This window comes from Falco cherrug, chromosome 15 (genome assembly GCF_023634085.1).
Source record: "Falco cherrug isolate bFalChe1 chromosome 15, bFalChe1.pri, whole genome shotgun sequence".
In the NCBI taxonomy this organism is placed as follows: Eukaryota; Metazoa; Chordata; class Aves; order Falconiformes; family Falconidae; genus Falco; species Falco cherrug.
Genome location: NC_073711.1, coordinates 14,506,033 through 14,527,365, shown reverse-complemented (window position 1 = coordinate 14,527,365; position 21,333 = coordinate 14,506,033). Strand labels below are relative to the sequence as shown.

The 21,333-nt window shown below is 39.4% G+C and overlaps 1 protein-coding gene across 12 annotated transcripts in view; it reads left to right on the top strand.

Annotated features, from left to right (window-relative positions):
• KLHL13 (kelch like family member 13) overlaps positions 1 to 21,333 on the top strand; it is an 84,551-nt gene that overhangs the window by 7,836 nt on the left and 55,382 nt on the right. Inside the window, exons 2-4 of one of the 12 annotated variants that reach the window (XM_055727400.1) lie at positions 2,488 to 2,552; positions 11,106 to 11,164; positions 20,268 to 20,339. In XM_055727400.1, coding sequence (XP_055583375.1) covers positions 11,145 to 11,164; positions 20,268 to 20,339 — 92 coding nt within the window. In that variant the 5' untranslated portion in view covers positions 2,488 to 2,552; positions 11,106 to 11,144. Of the gene's footprint in view, positions 1 to 1,720; positions 1,857 to 2,487; positions 2,576 to 10,935; positions 10,955 to 11,105; positions 11,165 to 20,267; positions 20,340 to 21,333 lie in introns of those variants that run through there. The other 11 variants (XM_055727396.1, XM_055727398.1, XM_027800859.2 and 8 more) reach the window with 11 other exon arrangements.

The window sequence follows — 21,333 nt, the reverse complement described above, 5'->3', positions numbered from 1 at the left end:
TTTGGGACTCTGGCAGGGGTTTCTTGTGTGGTTTTGCTGTTGGCCATCATTCCCGGCTTGTAGAAGGAGAAAATATTTCAGTAGGGGGGCTGTAAACCTTCCTTCTGGCAGCTTAGGCAATTATGTGAGCTCTTCTGCAGAATGCCAACCAAAATAAGCTGGAGTAGTTTAAACAGCCTAAATAATCACACTTTGTATTGGTTGATCCTCAGTAAACAGGTTAAAAAATACTTAAAGCAGCTCAGCTGGTAGCCTTCTGGCAGAGAGCAGGGACAAGCAGCTGAGGGTGCTGAGCTCTCCTGTGGCACAGCTGTATTGAGAGGAGGAGATCCAAACCCAGGGCAGAGGTTCGCAAGCTAAAAGGCTGCTCAAGAGGTAGAAATGTGGCTTCTCCCCTGCAGATAACCCTGTGATTGCAGGTGAAGTAAGAGAATCCCAGTTCATCGTCCTCACAGGCAGCGAGTGTGTTTTCTGGTTAGGCTGTATTGATCTGCTGGTGTGGAGTGAAAGAAGAAGTGGTTCAATTTAAGCATTGCTGATGGGGATGCAGGGGAGGGCAGTAGTGCTAGCGCTCTGCTGATGGTGCCGCCAGGCTGGCAGGTGCTGTGGGATGAGGTGTGGGGTTGATGTGCAGCAGTGTCCTGTCTTCCCCATGTGTGTATGGAAAAGTCACATGGTTGTAACCAGCTCCCATTACTAGTTCAGATTGTTTATTCATGAATAAAATCAATGGTAGCAGGGGGGGGTGGGCCGGAAAATGCGAATGTGCAAGAGAAGAGGTTGCATGGCAACACTTTATAGTCCTGAACATGGAATCAAGAATAAATAATGGTGGAAAAAGAAATGGGAGGAGGAAAAAATGAGTGAGTTGGAGGAAAAACCGCTATCTTTGTATTGACTTTATTGTTTCAGTGCCATCCCAGATGTGTCTAACAAGTCTGGCATTGTTCGAGATTTTCATCACTGAAAGCCTTTCATAAGGCCCTCCACTGTAACGCTTGTGTGTGTCGCTGGCGTAGCCTGACACGGCTTTGCAGAGACGCAGGTCATGCAAAATGCTCTGCTAGGGGATGGTGGGAAGCCTGGATCTTCCTCCTGGTTTCAGAGGGCTTCTTGCCACCAGAAACTGTTTTCTAACTTCTTGTCTTTCTGGCTTTCTTCACTGAAACGACCTGTGTAAGAGGGTTCCTGGTGGATTGTGTGTGCCATTCCTGACATGTTAATATTTTAATTGTGGAACACGGGTCTTTCTGATGGCTGCCATGCATAGATGGGCGTGTGTAAAAAGCAAAATAATTTGACACGTTTCAAGGAGGAATATCAAAAGGAATAAAGCTTCATGGAATAAGATACAATAGGTTCTGTTATCTTCAGGTAACTCCTTTCTTTTGGTTAAGAAGATTGAATGTCCTGTAGTGCTTCTTGTCAGTTTCCTATGTGATTTTTGTTGTTAGTATTGTTTTATTGTTTTAACTGGATGAATAGCTTCAGGTTGGCAAGGGCTTGTAATAGAAAAATTATTATTAATTCGTTGAATTATAGAATTGACCCTCACTGGTGTTAACTGAGTGTGAGAATACGAGTTGCCAAGTGTAATGTTTCAGTTTTTTTCTTTTCTGAGGGGAAATGCAGAGGAAGTGAAAGCTGGCAGCGCGTTTACCAGCGTTTCCTCGCTTTGCTTTACATTAGAATGAATAAAAAAAGGACTGCCATTGCAAATTACAATACTGCTAATTGCTCTTTGCCTTTTGGGGTAACTGGCTGCTTTTTTCCATGGACATGCTATCTTTTCAGCATTAGGAAACAAAAGCAGTGTCTTCTCCCAAATCCTGCTCTCCAGTTGTTCGTTCTGGCCGGTAAGATGACTTCCAAATGGCGGTGAAACCTTTCACTGTAACTTTGTGCTATTTCAACTCCATTGTGACTGGTGTTCTTTTTGCAAGCCCAGCCAGATAGCTTCCTGCTGTGGTAGCAACTGTGGGGTGAATTTATGAAAAGCATGCTTGGCTTAATATCATGATGCAGGGTATTACTTCTGTTAGGACTTCTATACCTCCTGTGACTTGTGTGTGCTTAGTGATTTACATAAAATGCAGGGTCTGCTTTGGAGATACACATAGAGACTGTCTGACTAGCTTAAAAGCAAAAATTAGCTCAAACTTTTTTTTCTTCTGCGCTGTTGTTAGAATTGATTTTTATTTGAAGCTGTAGCCTTCCAGAATTGTGTATGAAATACTCTGTATACATGGAAAAGAGCAAGATGCCACATATTTGTTGTGAGTTATGTGAACTTTCCCTCCAGGCAAGAAGTGGGGCTATCCAATTTTCCACTCACAGTGGAGACAGAGCTCAAAGAGCTGCAGAAGCCAATAGTTAACTCTGTTGGAGATGCTATACCCTGCAGTTCTTTAAAATAACATCTACAGTGAATAATAGTGTGCAGACGTATGTGACAATTTTTTTTTCTTTTCCTGAACCTTGTTCTAGATGTCAAAATTAACCTGGACTACTTGGGAATGGCGAAACATAGCCCTGGGATCCTGCCATGAACAGTAAGAAAGTTGAGATGCTTTGTGTATGGGAATCATTATTTATTTTTTTTAAATGGCTAAACCCCAGTGAAACTGTTCCTGTTCAATTAACATTAACTAGGCAACACATTGTGTAGTTCAATGTGGATGTGCTCCCAGCTTTTCATGCAGTAAAAAGGCAGTACAGTAAGTCAGAGGGGTGGCTCAGTAGGGGAGCACTCTTTGGGAAACAATACCGGGGAAGTCTGCAACCAGTATGACACTGGAGGTGGGAAGGCTATTATGGGTGGTGCATTATGAAATTGAGGTGGTAGCTGAAGGATGCTTTCCTGTAATGTGTAATTATATTGTGAGACTCCGTTGTTATCTAGTGTATAATTATATCGAGACTCCATTGTCATGGGATATCTTGAATGCAAATTAGTTTGAAATGTGATTAGACAAATTAGTGGAAGAAAAAAGTGAGTTGTGGAGTGGTGAAGATGGCATTCTGGATGCAGTTTGTGGGAGGAAGGCCCTAAAAATGTGGCTGAGGGAAGCTGTTGTCACTGCTCCTCAATCAACTGCTGTTAGACAGGTAGCTTGGCTAAACGGGTCTTTGGTCTGACCTTTCATATCTGACTTCCGTGTGGTGATTTCCTTATATTAAACTTACTGTTTAATAGATGTTGGTTAAGTGGTTCGTGCATCCAAGGAGGCAGGCACCTTTACAGATATCCTTGAGTGTCAATCAAAATATGCAGATACTTTTGTGTTGTTGGTAGCCTGAAATGTTCTAGTTTGCATACCTAAATAAATATTTAGGTATGTACATGCTCTGTATTATTCATATAGTTTTTTCCAGGTGGTGTTGTAGGCATCCTTAAATTGATGCATTGAAAATTATTCTGATGAATTTTCCCAGTACAAAATAGATAACTTAAAGAGAGACTGTGTGGGTGAGTAGCATGCTTGTAAAGTGTAAATTTTCAGCAGCTGCTGTTGATGCTATTTGTCAGCCTTTACTGGGACAGAAATTAGAAGGCTTGTGTATTGTTGGAGATGATGATTTGGATATAGTCAATGGGAAATGAACAGCTCTTGGAAACTCTTGTATCTAAACTCCTCACAGCAGTTTAAATGCTTAACATGCAAGTGTTCAAATGAAAAAAAAAAAATTCGTTTTCTTTTGTAGAACTCTCTGATCATGTCATGTTTAATTCTGTGGGAGCAGTGTTTTACCCAGGACTTTCAAAAGCTCATTGATATACTTGAAATGTTAGGCACTGTTAGAATCTTGAAAACCTCAGAACTCTCTTTTGATGAAAATACTGTAATTGTTAAATTGTTGTGGATCAAATTACGTAGCCTTAGGTCATTTATTAGAACAATTGATAAAGACAGAGGAAGCTGTTTAGTTCTTTGTACAAAATGGTTTAACAAGGAGATACTGTTAAGACTGCTTTCAGCTTTTTGAGAAGTTTGTTCAGCTTAGCTGGAAAAGATAAATGTATGTATTTGTAGATTATTAAGTAGCTTTGAAATCTTATGATAATGCAGCTAAAGCTTCAGTTTACTTTTTCTGATCATGGATAGACTGAGCTAACAATTTAAGCTGTGCTGCTCAGAAGTAAAACATTCATTTTCAACTGTCCTATTTAGCAAGCTTCACTGTTTGAAAGGTAAGGCAGGAAGCTTTGTTCAGCTGTTTGCTGTGACAAAACCTTGTGATTTCTTGTGGAGTTGAGAACAAATGTATGTAATGTCAGAATGTAATCGCACATGTACAGTGTAGTTAAGAGGAATTTTAAGGAGGAAGTGATTCTTGGTACAAGTTAGGACATCTAGAATGATCTTGGGTTTTTTGTTCCCGGCCAATCAATTACCTAAAAATTCTGTGGTTTCTCCTCCGGCTCTTTTTTTGAGGTGGCTATTGGAGCCAAATGAGTTGTACTGTTGTACTGGTGCTTAAGGTTCTCGTGTTTGGGAGGTTTTTAACGTCCATTTCTAGGACAAGTGGCATTAGAAATCTAAATCTCACCTTGGTTATCAATCCTCTAGTGTTAGAACATGTCCTCCTGATACTAAGTAATAAGCTAAATTACTAACATGTGAAGTGCATCTTATTCAACTCATGTTGTTTGGCTTATGATAAGCCAGTGAGTTGTGTGTGCTATGTTGTGCTCTGGATAGCCTTATTGACCTAGTGTTTCCTGAATTACCACTTCAGTGATTGTGTCTTTTTTTTAAGGTATGCTTGAAATAGCTGTTAAAAAAACAAAAGAAAACTAATGCTTTTAAGTGGATCTACAGCCTGGTGTTCCCTTAGTTTCCCCCTTCACCTGTTAACAGCACTCCTAAATTAGTAAGCTTGCTGATGGTGATTGGTGTTTGAAATCATGCTGACTAACTTGATGCAGAAGCATTTTTCCCAGGACTTTATTTGCATATGTATATATATATATTTTTTTTTTTTCAAAGGATGTGGTTTAGATGAAGCCTGTGGGTGAAGGACGTGGCTGACAAAAGTAACAGCAGGTGGGAAGGCTCAGAGTTTAGTGCAAAGTGATTCCAAGGTGGCTTGTCACATGGCTACTTGAATGGTAGCTTAAGGAAATAACATGGATTGAATTTCTCAGTGAAGTAGGTGTCTCTGATACTCTGGTGTGTGATACAGGAGAGGTGTAGCAGAAGTTTTTACAGCAGAAGTTGGGAAAGTGGGCTTTAATGATCTGAGCTTTTTTGCTTTTTTTGGGGCAGGTAATATATGCTGGCTATCAAAAGTCACTTCTGAAGACGGGAAGATTTCAGTCTACTGGAGCATACATTAAAATTAGGAAGCTTCACAGGATTTCACCTCCTGTTGTTATCACTCATTTTCAGTCTGGTGTGAACTGGCCTTTTCATTAACCCTTCCAGAGCAGCATTTAGTTGATGCCTCTAAATCTGTGGCATACACTCCCCAGAATGGAGCTCCTTACAAATGGAAGGGTCTTAACTCTGTACATTCAGGGCTTTTGAGAGATAACTATTAAAAGCCTTCCTCCCATCCTAACCATGGAGGCAGAAGACCACATTGCTTTTAATAGAGGAGTGGCATGGAAAATGCTTGCTTTATGGTCTGGACACAGACAAACGAGTATGGGCATCGTCATCGGTAGGGACCTGCTCAGGACTGGGTGTAGGGATAGCATCAGCGGGGCATCAGCATTTTAGGCAGCTGCTACTGCCAGACCCTGTGGGTGCTGTGCATAGCTCTGAGTGATGCTTGGAGCTGCAGCTGTGAGTGAAGAGGTGGTGCAGGTGTCTGAGCCAAGGGCAGGTGAGACAGAGCAGTGCTGCTGTCCAAGCAACAAAGCCAGTGTGAACCCAGGAGAGTTACTAACCTGTCAGGTCTGCATGGCTCTGGCAAGGAGCTGGTTTGTCTCACATGTGCTTTCCTGTGGTTTTGGACACTGGTCCCTGCTGCCTCCTGGTTTCCTCCCTGTGCTGGTACCTTAAAACTCGCTGCCACTGTGGTGTGTCATCCGCAGCCTCCTCCTGTGCCCCTTTGTTCCCAGGCTGGGATCATTTTGTGTAGAGCTGGTCTTGTTAGGGCTCAACCTAATGGGAAAAACGTCCATTCATTCTCTGGGGTTGGATTAAGCTATGCTGTAATTGCTGAAGCTCCTTGTTTTGAGATCATAATATAGGGGCATCCAATATGGCATTTCCCTGCTGCCTGTGGTGTCATTTAAAACTGCAGGTGTTTTACTTGGGTGCGCTTTGTAGGCAGCGTATTAATGGTTCAATCTTCGGAGAACTGTTTTTTCTTGCTATATGAGTGGAATACGATACCGAGAAGCTTGTTTGTTGTACATAAAATATTACTGAAGACTTCTAAGCTTGTGTGAACATATTGAAGCTTGGTTTGTGTTCCTAAAATAGGTTGAATAGAATTTTCATTGAACATATTTTTAAAGCACATTAACAAAGGGCATTATGTAATTGCAGTTAACAAGCATGGTTGCATTGCTTTCGGTGGGTAAAACGCCTTCGCTTAACACAATTATTAAACTTCTGTTAGGATAAGATCTGTTCTGCTACCTGGAGTTGTATTTCAACAGATAGTTGGCTTCCTTTACGACACTGAGTTTTTCAAAATGCAGTACCTTGGTTAACTGAAGCGAACTGGTACCTTCAGTTGCATCTTCTGTAGTCTTAAGGTAAGGGGGTTCTTTTGTGTGTGGACTTGATTTTTATTGAAAATGTTTAAGTACTTACATACTTCTAGTTTATAGGTGGAAAATAGTAATGATTCTGCTTGTTAATTATTGATTATTGGGTGATATTTGATATATGTTAGTGCTGCTCTTGGGTAATTCAACTCTGATGCCTGTTATAAAAGCTGGGAGGCTGTGCTCGTGTCCAGAAACACGTACAAAGTTCATGATGAAAATTTCATACGTCAGGCTATCCTGCTTTTAAGATAAAAACGCTGTTTTAGGCATATAATTCTCTGTATTTATGGAGAGATTTTTCTTATTTTTACTTTTATTTAGAGATTAAAGCAGCTCTTTCAAGAGTACAGTTTGGTGTCAGATTTAGTCGGCTGCTGCTGAAGGTGCCAGTGCTGTCTTCTGCTTTTTGCACAGTTGGTCATTGGGTGCCGGGGATGTGTGGGTGCTACCAGGTGAGTGGAAACACCTTGCTGGGCTGATGGGAGGCAGTGTGTTAGCTGTGCTGGGTGCTGCTGGCTGTTTTCTCTTGAATTCTGCAGCTGGTTGGTTTGTTAGGTTCAGCAGAAAGTAAGCAAGTGGTAGTTAGGTCCAACTAAGCGTAATGTGGAACTGTGTCCTTCGTTAATGTTCTCAGGCTAGAATTTAGTGTCGTGCTCCCTGTAGATCTAGTCAACAGTCTGTTTTCCAGCAGTTCTGTTTTATGGTTTTAATTTTCATTGGCTACTGTTAGTTTTCATGTGCTAGAGAAAGGACTGCGTTCATGTTGTAGGTCAGGCTAAATCACAGCATCTTCTGGCTTTGTGACTTCTGAGCATCTTTTTGAAAACAGCTTCCCTTCTGTGGAAATGACGTGTTTGCTGAGGTCTGTCCTCTGACCTGCTGAGCATATTCTTCATGTTCACTCTGCGCTCTTTTGTTTACCCCTGAGGATGCATGGGTTTGTTCATTTAATGGCTTCCTAGACTGCCCCACACACTTCATTGTACGCTCTTGACACGTGTCACTAATTTTCTGTTGTTTTTGAAGAGCTGACTGTAACTGATACGAGTAACCTACATAGACCGTGTGCATTGTCTATCAGCTCTGAAACATCTAGAGCATTCTGATAGCAGATGAAATATAGGCATAAAGTAGTTTCACAGGGTGTCTGCTATGTGTGTTGTGTGCACTGGCATATGACCAACACAGGTAGTGTTTTTATTGACTTTATGGAATTGGAATTAGAAGTAGTGTAACTTCTCTGAGAAATGCTAGTCAATTTATACATGGGTCTTGACCACACCTCTTTTATTCTGTCTTCCCAAATTCATGCTGAGGGTCATTAAAACAAATATAATCTGTTATATAGGAAATGAATCATTATTCATAAATATATGTACTTGCTTTTGTATATCGAAAGAATGATGACAAAATATAACAGCAGCAACACGAGCATACACCACAAACCAAAGGGACCTGAGGAACTTGCACAGCAGTGAGAAATTTAGCCCCCAGCTCCTGGCCCAGGGAGGCAAGTTAGTGCTGGTGATCAGATTTGTCCGTTCTGTGGACACAGTGAGTAGCTGTAAAATTGTAAGCAGAGGTGTGAATTTCTCATATTTGTGCGTTGGGCATGTAGAATCAATGGTGAGGATGGAAAAGTTGATAGCGGTGCTGTTGTTGAAGTTGAAGGTTAGCTAAAACTTTTCTGACTGTGAAAAATTTTATTTTTAACATGGAATTTGAACTATCTGAATTTCTGTGGTAGTGAGACTTGGTGTATGTTCCTCATGCACTTGATGAATTTTGTGCTTTATTGGAAGAAAATCCATCAGTTGACAGTTTTAGAACTTGTGTGCATCAGCTTGCCTGCACTATTTATTTTTATAATCTTTAGTTTCCTCCTGTGTACAGGGGGAAAAAAAAACATTTCTCATTTTCTACTGCAAGTCAGCCCCACGTGGCTGCAGAGGTAGTTTTTGTCCTGTCAGCAGTGGTTTTAAAAAAAGCCCCTAACTTTAAAAAAATAAAATAAAATTCAGCTTTCACCTTGTAGTATAATTGGCTCAGCTTTCTTTCACAAGCAGAGTAATGTGAGCAGAAAACAAGCTGTTCTGCTAAAACCTCATCCCAGAGATACCTTCAGGTGAGAGCAGGAAATATACAGATAGAAGGGATTTAATTTTTGAAGTCAATCTAATAGCTTTGTACTGGAAACTAGGCAACAGGGGTGAAGTTATTAGAAGTAGTACTGACTGTGTGTAAATACGTTTGCCAGTTTAATGTGTTAAACAGTCTCTGCAGGAAGGTGGAAGTGATGTTTTCAGGAGTTCAGGTCTGGTTTTGTTGGGCACAGCACAAATTTATTGTGTGCTGCTAACCCTTATTTCTTGAAAAACTTTAAAAAACTTGCAGCTAAGTTGACTTGGAGTGACCTGTTTAGGGAAATTAATGTAAAGTGGAAGGATTATCTCCCCCCCCCCCCCCCCCTTTTATTTATAGTTTAATAATCGAAAGGCCAGCTTTTCTTCCTGATCTTTAAGCAAGCTGGAGTGAGCAGTATAGTTGATCTGTACAGATAAGCAATCCTGTTAAAGACCACATCAAAGGAACATGGTTTTGACCTCACCGAGCAGGTGTATGCGAAGATGCTTAACTATATACACAAACTCATCTGTAGTATATGCTTGCTCAAGAGGAGGCCAGCTTCATCTATTTCTTAGAATTAATTTAATCCCAGCCTTAGAGTTCTGTGAAGTTGAGGGGCAACTGTCTTTTGATCCCTTCCTGCTGTTGTGTAGTGTATTTGCCTCATCAGAGAAGCCTGTGCAGTGCCCACAGGATGGTAAAAGGAGTGAGACTACAGTGTCCATCCTAATTACATTAACCACACTGTGTATCATGTAGAACTTTGCAAATAACTTATTTCTGAGTATGATGGTAGGAGAGTGGTTCAGAAGTACATGGTACTCTTTGAACGTGTTAGTTCTATGATAGAGGATAGATAAAACATGTTCTATTTATTCATCAGACTTACTTAATAGAGGAAAGTTTTGAAGTTTATTTGGAACAAGGGGATGTCCTAAGAAGCAGCAACGCCAGGAGTTAAGAACCATCTTATTCTACCTGCTGCTTTAGCGTCAGTGCAAGGGAGTGGGCAAGTTAGGTGCTGTTAAGCAATTCTGTTTGATGCCGCCTCTGTTATGGCATGTTTAAAGTACTGCAAAGCACAGACTAAATTTATAATTCATGTTTACAAATATTGTCTACTGTTTGTTTCCCCTAAATGTCTAAATCTGCTTTACCAAAGTAAAATTTTAGAGAGGCTCCTAAGTTACCATTGCTTGTGAGCTACTCTGAAGTCAGAATTTTATGTGTAACGATACAGAGGAATTGGAGGGGAGAGGATGATTTGCAGAAGTTTGTTTTTTCTTTTGTATAAACAGACCTGTTATTTCAAATCTGTTACATATATTTAATGTTTCGTGACCATATCTAAAAATACTGTTTTACTTGTGTATGTTGAAAGTATTAATTAAGGGGTAGGAATTGCTCCTTTGGGCTGTGAGTTAATAGTAAAGAAATATCTAATTCATACAGCTACTACCTTTTTATCATTCACTTAGGTTTATCAATGGAAAATATACAAAAGACCAAAAATCAGAAGTGTGGTATTTTTTCAGGAGTGTTGCATAGTTTATTTCTGTAATGCTTGCTGCTAAATGATGTCAGCAAATTGAAACATTACACCTTTTCCACTGTCCCTTCAAGTGGAAGTACGAGTTCACAAATTTGAGTAGTCTGTAGTCTCTCATTTCAGTTAATGGCTGTAAGATATTCTTGAGACAAAAAAAAAAAAAAAATTGAACACGGAATATTTATCAATTATATTAGATCTTAAACATGGAACTCCTTAAAATTTTGGCCTCTTCTGTACAAATTAATGTGATTACGTCTTGCACATAAATAATTTGAACTGTTTTTCTCCCTCTTAAAATAAAAGGTGGCTTTAATGAGTCACAGCTTCCATTTCAGTAAATTGTTCACGGGATAGGCAGGCTCAGGAACAACTGGGTTAAACCAAGAGATTATTTGAAAAATCTAGGGCATGTGCTCTCTCTGTTCACTTGATTAGTTTTCATAATTCATCCTTGTTTCCACAGCACAGAGCAGTGTAATACGTGCAAACAAGAAGCAGTTTTCTTCCTTTTGTGCTCCTTTATCTCTGTGATTTTACTCGAAAAAGTCAGTGAAATGGGGGAAAAGTCATATTGTGTGTGAATGTTTAGAATGAGTCTTGGTTGGTTTTGTGAAAATCTGTGAGATCTGAGAAGCAGATGCTATTTTGGGATGTCTGCCTGTGACTCTGCTTCAATTCTTTTCTGTTTGACTACAGGTGCATGAAGAACAGAGGAGATATTTCCGCTTATCAGAGATGATGTGGAGAGACACTTTGTGAGTAACCGATGTGTGTTTTCTGCAAAGCCCAAAATGCTAATGTGGGAATTAATTTATGTTTTTGTTCCCACTAATTTAGAATAGCTGTGCCATTTGCCTGACAGCTTCATTTGGTTCTGGAAAGCTGTGGCTATAGAGCCCTTCATGGAAACCACAGACAAAGCTGATAGTTGAAGTAGAACTGGAAAAAGCAATAGAATATGTATGGTTTCATAAATGATTAACCATGATGCCTAACTTCTTTATACTGATCAGTCTACCGAAGGCTTTTACTGTTGGCTGCAGCATGTGTGCTAGGCATCGGTAAAACCCAATGACTTTGGGTAAATGGGTTAACCTCAGTAGGGTTAACTTGGTACTTAAGCTCTTCTGTCAAGCTTACAGGTGCTACCTATTCTGTGACAGGTTATGAATGCTTTATTGTCCTTGTCTGATTTTGATTGGAAGTCTGATATATTTGCCATAAAGAAAATAGGAGTAGTAGCAGTCAATAGAAGCTTTCCTGAAAGTTTTCACTTCCCATCTACTGGAACACAACAGTGTTCTGGGATCATGCAGTTAAACTGCGCTTCCAAAATATTACAGGAAAGAATGAACTTCTGTGACATAATATAACTATACCTAAATAAGTATTTAAAGGATTTACTTTTGTGGAAACAAGGCCACTTTTTAAATGGTTACAATTAGGTGATGAAATGTCCTGCTTGTCAGATGGACTCCATAAATATGCTATGTTTCTAGTGGTATAGATGCATTGGCCAGCTCTTTCCTTTCCTGCAGTTAGTCCCAATGTTTCCTTTTTTTTTTTTGGCCAAAATTCCAGTAATTATAGGATTTTCCATTATAGTCTTTGTGCTTAGTTTTTTTGTTTGTTTTAAATATAATATGAGTAATGTGGTCTTGAGTGCCGCCTTTTAAACCATAAGCTTTGATACTCTGGAGCTACTGCTTTGTTCTAATGATAATTATCTGGGAGAATGGTACCTTTGTGGACAACTTCAGTGCTTTTCTTGGCACTGAAGGGCTCAAGAGAGGAGAACTGCTGTTACCTCAGGCACCTCAATTTCTAAATTCTTTTGCATTTATAGTATTTATGCTATATAATGAAATTTTTTTTGTTTTTAACTCCTAGTTAGGAACCAATTTGGTTTCTTACATGGGATTTGCCTTTTTTGTTACCTAGATCTAAGGAAAAGGTTTTTTTAATGTTTCTTAGGCTTTCCTTTTCCTGGAGCCCTTTGCATACTTTCATAGATATGATTTCGTGATTTGTAGTTTAGTGTAACTACTTAAAAAATTGTCATTAATGCTTAAGCATTAATTTCCTCATTCTAGAGTGAGGTTTGGTATCTGCAAATAGTGTCTGGTAGTCTGTCTTGCTTTCAGTCAAGAGAAAATCCTCTTCAAGCTAATACTGTCATGTAGTCACCTTTTTCCCTTGACTTCTTCCAGGCTTTGGCTCTCAGTTCAGGAGGGCTCCAGGAGAATTTCTTTATAACAGCGTCCTGGCAGGGTGGTGGATTCTTTATGAAGCAGCAGGGGAAATCCTTGTGCTGATCCAGCTGACTTACCCAGGAGATAGTGTTAATTTGATGTACTCTTTGACCTTGAGATCACACTCTTGTGGCCAGAGTCCATGGAGATTTTGCTACAGTTGGCTGAGTAGCAGTGATAATATGGAACATTCTTTAATAACTCTTAAGAATAATAATGAATGTTTTTAATAATAAGATTATATTCTGTGGTACCTTTTATGAATAACCATAGTAGTGGATTATTTGATTTACTGGTCATGGCACACGTTGTTCTTGTTTTCAGATTCTTGTCAGGGCTCAGGCAGAGTCCCTGGATTAGATCTTGTGGGCAGAGCTGCTTTTTGCAGCTCCTTGAGCTGTTCCAGCCTGCCCCCGAGACCATCATCTCTTGGCAGTCCCACCTCTGACCCAGGTAGTCAGGTAGGAGTTGCTCAGGGGTCTCCTACTTGGGCTGCTTCATTCATGGATGGCACTGTGCTTAAAAGTGTCCCTGTTTAAATTCTCCAAACTCAACAACAGAGATTCCTGCTGTTAGGAATGAAGTGAGGGGGTATGACTATAGACTTGGTTTGGTTCAGATTCTTTTGCTTCAGCTTTCTAGGCTGCTTGCTTAGGACAAATGAGCTTTTTCATAACCAAAAATCTTCATCCTTTAAAAAAGAAAATGTTCTTTAAACTCTTGCTGTAGCTTTCTAGAAGGTATAAGGGTGAATGAGGGAAGTAGTAGTTGTGTGGCCATCTAATCTACATGATTGCATAAGTTTGTGTTTTAGACAGGTACAGTGTTTTAGAAAAGTGCAGTTTTATTTACTTGCCAGCTGGGTATCGCTACAGAACTTGGAAAAAATTGCAGTTGAATAATAACTTCATTATTTTCACTAATAAGATATCTTCGTCGTTAACAGCTTAATACAATTGGAACTAGAGCGATATTTTTTTTTACAAGAGATACAGTTTAGATATAAATGTTCTGAGTATCAGTCTACATAGCTTAAAATATTTCCATAGTGATGCCAGAGTTACTGATAATACATATGTTTTTCTTTGAGTGTATTTACAGATGTTGACTATTTTTAGCGTAGTAATTTTCAGAAAAGGCTCTGTGAAAAATAGACAACAGTTATTTTGTGGGGCTAGCATTTAATTCGTACAGATGGTTGCTGTTAAGGACCTTTTAGTTGCGTTGCAGACAGCTTTTCATGGTCTCGAGCATATGGCTGGGTCAGGTTGTGCTCTGATACTTAAGAGAGTGGATAAGGCTTATAGCCAGTGACACCCACAGTGAGCAGTGTTTCTGGATTTGCCTGCGTTAAGACTCCTCTGTGTCAGCGTTAGTAGCTGCAATAACAGGTAGTATCTATCTGGCTAGTTCCTTTAGTTCTTAGGGGGTTATTGAAAGCGTAAATACGGGTGAGATACAGTGGGATAGCTTGTGAATTGAATAGAGTCAGTCCTTGTTGCAGGTTGGAGGCGCAGGAACGGGTTTCTTTTCCCAGTTCTACATGATCATAAACTTGGCTTATCTCTGCGCTGTAATACTGCTTTCTGTAGAGTGGTATTTATGTGGTCATATAAAGTTTGTGGGTTGTATAATGGAAATTGCTATTTACCTGTTACTGCTGTTTTTATCGTGGTTGTTACTGTGCAGTTAGAACATGCATTATTTCTGGTTAAAAGTGGAAAAATGTTTTGCCTTTTGAATGCTCAAGCAGCAAGTTTAAAGGACTTGAAATATGGACTGCAACTTAGTCCATTACATAAAAAAGTGTCTTTGCTAATAAGAATGTGTAATAAAAGCTTTTTCATGTAGTAGCATTGACTCCTACATTCATAAACTTCAACAACATTAATTCCTAAGTATACTGGATAATATTTAACTTAAAATTGTAGAAATAAAGTACTTCAGCCAAAACGGAGATAGGCACCCATTCCCTATGCTGATTCTTTTTTTCCTGACAGGCTGAACGAGGGTGCCTTCTTGTACTTGACATCTGCCCATGTCTGAGTGAGTCTAATTTGTACAATAGTAAAAGGTACTTGAGCTGTGCCCTCAGTAAAGTAGATTAGGGGTGTATGTGACAAGTTGGACACGGAAGGGACATGATGTGTCTAAGCTATTTGGTTTCCTCGTGAATGGACTAATATGTTCCATTGGCCTTCTCTGATCTTAGTAACCACGTAAAGCTTTATGCTCTTAGAGTAACTGGCAGTCAGCAGGTGGTTTTTTTACCAGGATTTTTTTCACTGCTAGTGAGGAGAAAGTGGGATCCAAATGTCATGAGTCCTGTTGTCTACTTGGAGACAATACAGGTTTTTCTTTTACTTCTATTTGTGGGATTGCTTCTGTGTGTTTTTTTTTACGTGCCATGCTTATCTAATCAAACTTGTCAGTGGATTCAGCAGTGTGCATTTATTAAGTATAGGTGGTGATCAATGAACTATGCTGAAGTTGTAGCTGTAGGTGAAAGGCTTTATGAGCGATGGAAGATGCAGGTGAAATGCAAGTCCTTTACATTACACTGAAGGTAAATCTGTGAGGACTCAAACATTTTAAGAACATGTCTACATCAAACTGCTTAGATATTTTTGGGTCAATTAATAAGCTTCGTAATATTTTTATTCATCTTGCCATAAATCTGTGAGAGTTTGCATTTGGTTCATTGTGCAAATCCAAGCATGAAACAGTTGATGAGTGGGCTTGTATTTAAAATAATATTTCATTTAAAACAATGTTTTGGTACACACACCTCAGCATTGTAAAAATTTTGCGTTCTGCTACTTTACTCTCAGTGCAGGGGGTTGGGACTGTCCTTGCACTGTACTCTGACCTAGTGTCACATGCTGCTGCTTGTGGAAATGGGTGAGTTTTCAGGTCCTTGCCCTGTTTGTGGGAAAGGTGTGATGCTGTGTAACAAGGTAGTTTTTTTGTCCTTGGAAATCCTCAGGTAAAAGCTACCTTTGCTGGCAGTAAAATAAGGACATTTGAAGAATGGAAAGGGAGGGGGGCAAGGGAGAACCCTACTGCCACCTGTAATGCATGTCAGGTGCATGGGACTCACCAGCCTGATTCTTCACAGTTTGATATCCAGCGCCAGAAATACTGCCTGAAATGGTTGATGTGGCAAGAGGTGTCCCTTCCACTACAGCCTGGAGGGATGTGTCTGGGGGGTCTACTGGATGGTGAAGTACTGGTGGGCAAGAGCTGTTCGTCTCCGCTCTTGCAGAGGCTGTTGGCTGCAAAGCTGTAGCAGGCAGGCTGCTGTGTTAGTTTAGACACAAGGCAGTGTCGTCTTCAAGGTCATTGGTGTGGAAAGAAGCTCATTTGAAACAGACGAACTTTAGAAATAATCTACAAAGAGAGGAGGGATCTTTGACTCGTGGCAGACTCAAACTAGTGCATTAGAGTTTCAGTAAAAGTGTGTGCTCCAGCTGCGTATTGTCCTACATGTCGCTTAATGAGTATATTAGCAGAGAGGTCTGCTTTTAAACTTTAGTTACATAAATTTTATATAAAATGCTATTCTGTGTTTGCTTTGGAATTTAACAATGACTCTGTTATTGTCTGATTTGTCGCTCTTAAAGTCCAGGTTAGGAAGCTCTTAACTGCCAAAACATAGATTGACTTCAGAGCCATGATCTGTTAGGGCACAGATGCTGGTACTTAGGCAATGAAATAATCCTGTTTTAGCATGGGAGCACAGTAGCAAGATTGTGTTCCTGCAGATGTTGTGCAGAGGTTGAAATTGCTGAATGGTTTTGAGATTATAGGTTTGATTGCATTAAGACTGTGTGAAGGTTTTTCTTGCCCTGTGTTTATTTAAATTTTGCTGTCTGTATGTTTTATAAAAGATTGCTGTAGCTATGCAGTGAAACTGTATTCTGATTTGGTGCAGGCATCTTTCTGGACTGTTTTGTGACATGTTTTAGGATGATCAGGGTAAGGCAGTAGATCTTGCGGAGCTTTACGCTGTGCACATTGGTAAAGTTTCCATTGCCGGCTTGCATCCTGTGTGTTAGAGTGTATTTTTCACAAGCCGGGTGTTTACATTGACTTAATCGTGCTCTGTCTGCTGTACAGGCTAGTTTTATAGTAGAATGGTTTACATAGAACAAGAATTACTTGCACTGATTTTAAATATGGTTTTGTATTATGGAGTTCAGTGTAGTGGATCCTGTTCTGTTAAACAGTCTCACTTCCTTTTTGGTGTATGCAGCTTACCTGAAATTGCACTGCTTGTAAATGGCATTTCAGGAAGTGTGAACTGATCCAGCATGTGCCTCCTGCTGAATTTTAATGAACTCCTGTGTGCAATATGAAGTGGGTTGTCTTTTTGAGTAACAAAGCTTCCTTAAATTTTAGGCTTTGGACAGTTTCATGTAACTTTTGTTTTTAGTGATGATCTCTTACTTTTGCTTCAAGAAGCCAAAACTGAATAGTTTTGGAAACAGTATTACTTTTTTTTTTTAAAAAAAAATGTAGTAAGGAACACTCTTGTAGTCTTTTCAATTAAATTGAAAAGTCCATGGGGAATATCTTTTTTAAATGTTGATCTGATGCCCTCTTTAATGCTTGTTTCTAAGCAGCATCTGGGTGTTTGCAGCTGGATCAGAATAGCTGCTGGTGGAAAGGGCTGAGTCTCTGCTGTTACTGTGCTAGCAGAGTGCTTGGCAATTGGCTTGCAGCTGTTACCGTGTTTCGTTTTGATCAGAGGTAATCAACTTTTTGTACTGGGTTTGCAAGAGGCAAAGTGTTACCTTACCAATTGCTTACTTGCACTTGTAATGCTTACCTGTGCTGTGTCAGCCTTGAACTCCTGGTTCTTGCTGCAAAGGCTCAGTGATAGTCTATTTTACTGGAGGCAGTCTTGTGTTATAATTATAAATAAAAACAAAAATTCAAGAAATTTATGAACTTCATTATGCAGCAGTTTTTTTTTTTTTACTTTATCCATATGCACAACTGACTGATAAATATATATCTTTCATTCTTTTGAATTTGAAGATGGTATACTTTTACTTAATTTTTTTTGTGTATGTGAAAAGTACAGCTCAATATCTAGTTTGCAGAAACTCTTCTTCAGTAATGTTGTGTGAATACTCACCTGACAAGCAGTGCTGGTATACAAAGGTAAAACTAAATGTCTTTCATCCAAAGTGCTTGTAACTTGGAGTGCAAAATGAAGGAGAAGTGCAGATGGGAATCTATGGAAAATCAGAGTTACTAAGAAGTAATAGTTATGGTGTATCAGCACTCTGGCTGTCAAGTGCCATGTGTCGTTGCTGACTTGGTGGTGGTTTTGAAGGAGAAATCCTCACTGCTCGTGTTTTAAGGCTCCTTTGTGTAAGGGGTCACATGAAAGTAAACAGAGGTGCTTGTTGGACAGTTTGCCAAAGGTTGATCTAATTACGGGGAACAAATGTTGCAAATACGGCAAAGCTGAGCCCTGAAGGGCATTAGAAAACAGCTTTTTATGCTTTATGTGAAGGGAAGCAGGACTATTGGAAGGATGCACTGTGGTAAATTAATGTGGCTGAAGGGACAATGTAGGAAGACATTTCAGAAGTTTCAAAGGTTTAAGAAATGTGGAGCTTGTTTGAAACCAGAAAAATTTAATTTTGTGAAAGGTAGATTTTACCTGAGTAGATAACAAGGGAGAAAAGGTTGCATCTTGAGGATGTTGTAGAAATACCTTTCAAAAAAGTGTATTTGACGGTAACTCTTTATACAGGCAGCATATGCCTGTGAAGTGTGGCTTTTTCCCAGTTTATCCTAATAGATGACATGTATTGATAAATGTCATTTATCAATGCAGCTGCATTTGTTAAAGGCTTTTGCTGGTCTGAAATTGTAAGTCCATTTAGAGGAACAGCACCTTCATGTTTCCTATGTCTTCACTCTTTTGCCAAGGGAAATGATCCTGCAATTTCTTTACTGCCCCCTGGCAAATGAGTTGCCAGTCAGGCAGAATTCCCCATCCTTAATGATGTAAGTACTGCAGGCAAGATGAAAAGTATAAATGTAGAACTGTCCAAAGACTCGAAGTAGTATGTGGGTAGAAAAGAAGAAATGAAAAGATTGTTTTGATGTAAATATTGTCATGTTCACCCAAGGCTTTATAATATTAAAATGTCTGAAGACTTAGTTCAACTTGAGAATTTCATTTTCATTCTTAATGCTTTGTTGGCAAAGAGAATGACTAGGAAAGTTCGGTGGTGGTTTTTTTATACAGAATTTTTCATTGTCTGGAATGCTTTGTGGTGACAGAAGTGACTTAAGGGTGATTTTAATTGGGAAGCAATTCAGTTCTTAGCACCTTCTTAAGAAATACCTTTAATGAAGAAAAAAGGAAAAATATAAGTGCGTCCTTGTGAAGGGAGTCCCTCTTATCTTCTCTACAATGGCATTTTAGGTATTGGAAACTTGTGATTAGATCCTTCTGAACCTTTTCTTCTATAAGCTGAACAGAGATGAGTAAATAAGAGAACAAAGGAATTTTCTTACTTCATTTACTGTTTGTGCTTCAAGTTAGGCCCAAATCTGCTACCTTTCCTATTCAGACTTTCAGCAGTTGAGGAACAGCAAAGTTGGTCCTTGCATTGAAATAGAGCACTGTGATTTTATTTCCTTCTCACAGAAACTGCCTCTGTAGCCCCTCTGCTACCAAAACCTTGCCATGCAAACCCAATACAACAAATTAATTAGAAATTATCATCCTAGATTAGATCCTGCCTTTGTGGGCCAGAAGATGACTCATTGAAGATTATGGTAGTCAAGGTAGTCGCAGAAATACAGGCAACGCAGCTGAGCAGTAGAGAGTGAATTCATGCAGAGAAGAGTGCGTGTGCACTAGCTTTGTGGAAGATTGTGATAAAGGCTTTTCATAGAGATGGGCATTTTTAATATTGTCTGCATACAAACTGGGTTGTTTAGCCATGTGCCAGTACAAACTGGATCTCCTGGCCTCTTCCCAGTACAGACTGGGCCCCATCCCAGTACAAACTGCAAGCCCTGGCCCCATAGCTGTACACACTGGTAGCTGTAGCTCAAAGCACCTAAAGCTTGAGGATGGCAGGGAGTGTGCTGATGTTTGGTTTAGTATTATAGCCCTGCAAGGAGCAGGGAGTTGGACATGATGACCCTTATGGGTCCTTTCCAACTCAAGATCTATGTTGTGGTTTGTTTGTTGGTTTTTTTTTGCCTGTGTCCTTTTTTAACTTCAGACTTTTCAGTTGATGGGGTTTATTCTTGATTTTTTTTTTTTTTTCTCCTGCTGTTGATAGTCTGGACATATTTCTGTAAAAATCTCAAAAGGTAGTACAGAGATGGATAGCACACAGATACTGTTATGCCTGAATAAATTTTAGAATGTCCCATCTCCTTTGTGGCTCTCTGTGATTTAGTTTTTTCTTCAAACAAGACTTGTTACCAAAACCAAAAGATGGACTCCACAGGTCTTCAGGTGTCACTTGCTGCAGCTTCATTTGTTCTGCCATGTTAAACACTCTTCAGTGTGTCTGGTCTCATCTAAAATTACATATTACATTTTATCTCCTTTGGTCAACAGGGGAGTTACTAACCTGGGAGGCATGGATCATTCTGTGCTCAGAGGGGAGGTGTCAGCAGTGCTTCATGACAGGTATGTTGGAAGTGTCTGAATTCCTGCAGAGACATGAGTTTTCTTCAGAATGACAGCCTGGAAGGTCGTGTGTGTGGTTTTTGTTTTTCTTTTTTTTTTTTTTTCCTTCCCCATCTGGAAAACTGAGGAATTCTGGAAGAGCTAATTAACAAGTGACTTAAGAAATGAAAGGATGTGGTTAGTGATTTGTAAGCTAATTTGTTCCTCAGAGATGGACTACGTGATTTTCAAAGCAAGAGGACCTCCACCTTCACTTCCCCCTGCCCCCCAGCCTTAGTCTTAACAGTTCAAGATTTCTGTGGATTTTTTTGATTTAGTTGATCCAGTTGCCATTGCATCTGCTTTTAGGTATCCAAAGGCCAATTTTAATACAAGGAGGCAATAACAGTTGCTATCCAGTCTTTCAGCGTATGCTGAAAACATTCCTCATATGACTGGAAATGAATTTCTGTCTTACAATATATTGAAATCAGCGATTCTGTCTGTCTTGGTTACACTTTACCTGCTATTTAATCTTTTTGTGCTTTATGATTTAAAGCAAGAGTTGAGATGATAACCTTATCCTGGAAGAAATTCCAGCAACCTTATTTCAGTGTCTTCCTTTCTTGAAATAAAGTTCTTACTTAAAACATAATAGTTCCTTTATTAAGTCAACCTGAAAGCTATAAAATTGTTTATATTATCTTGTGCTGTACTTTGTACGCCTGCAATGGTGGTTTGGTTCATCTGATTAATTTATGTTGGAATGACTGGTTTCATTCTTTCAAAGAAACAAATAGTATTTTTGTAGTGTAGTATCTTTCTGTAGAAAATCTTTGAGGTGCATGCTATATCTTGATTAGTTTTCACATTTTTTGTAGTTGAATAAGAATGTCATGCTTAAATGGAAAAGAAAACATAAGATTAGATGTCTTAAGTTTATAATGAAGTAGCTGCTGGCACAAAAGTTTCTGGCACTCCTTTGTATAGGAGCTTCATCATGCCAAGAATGTTA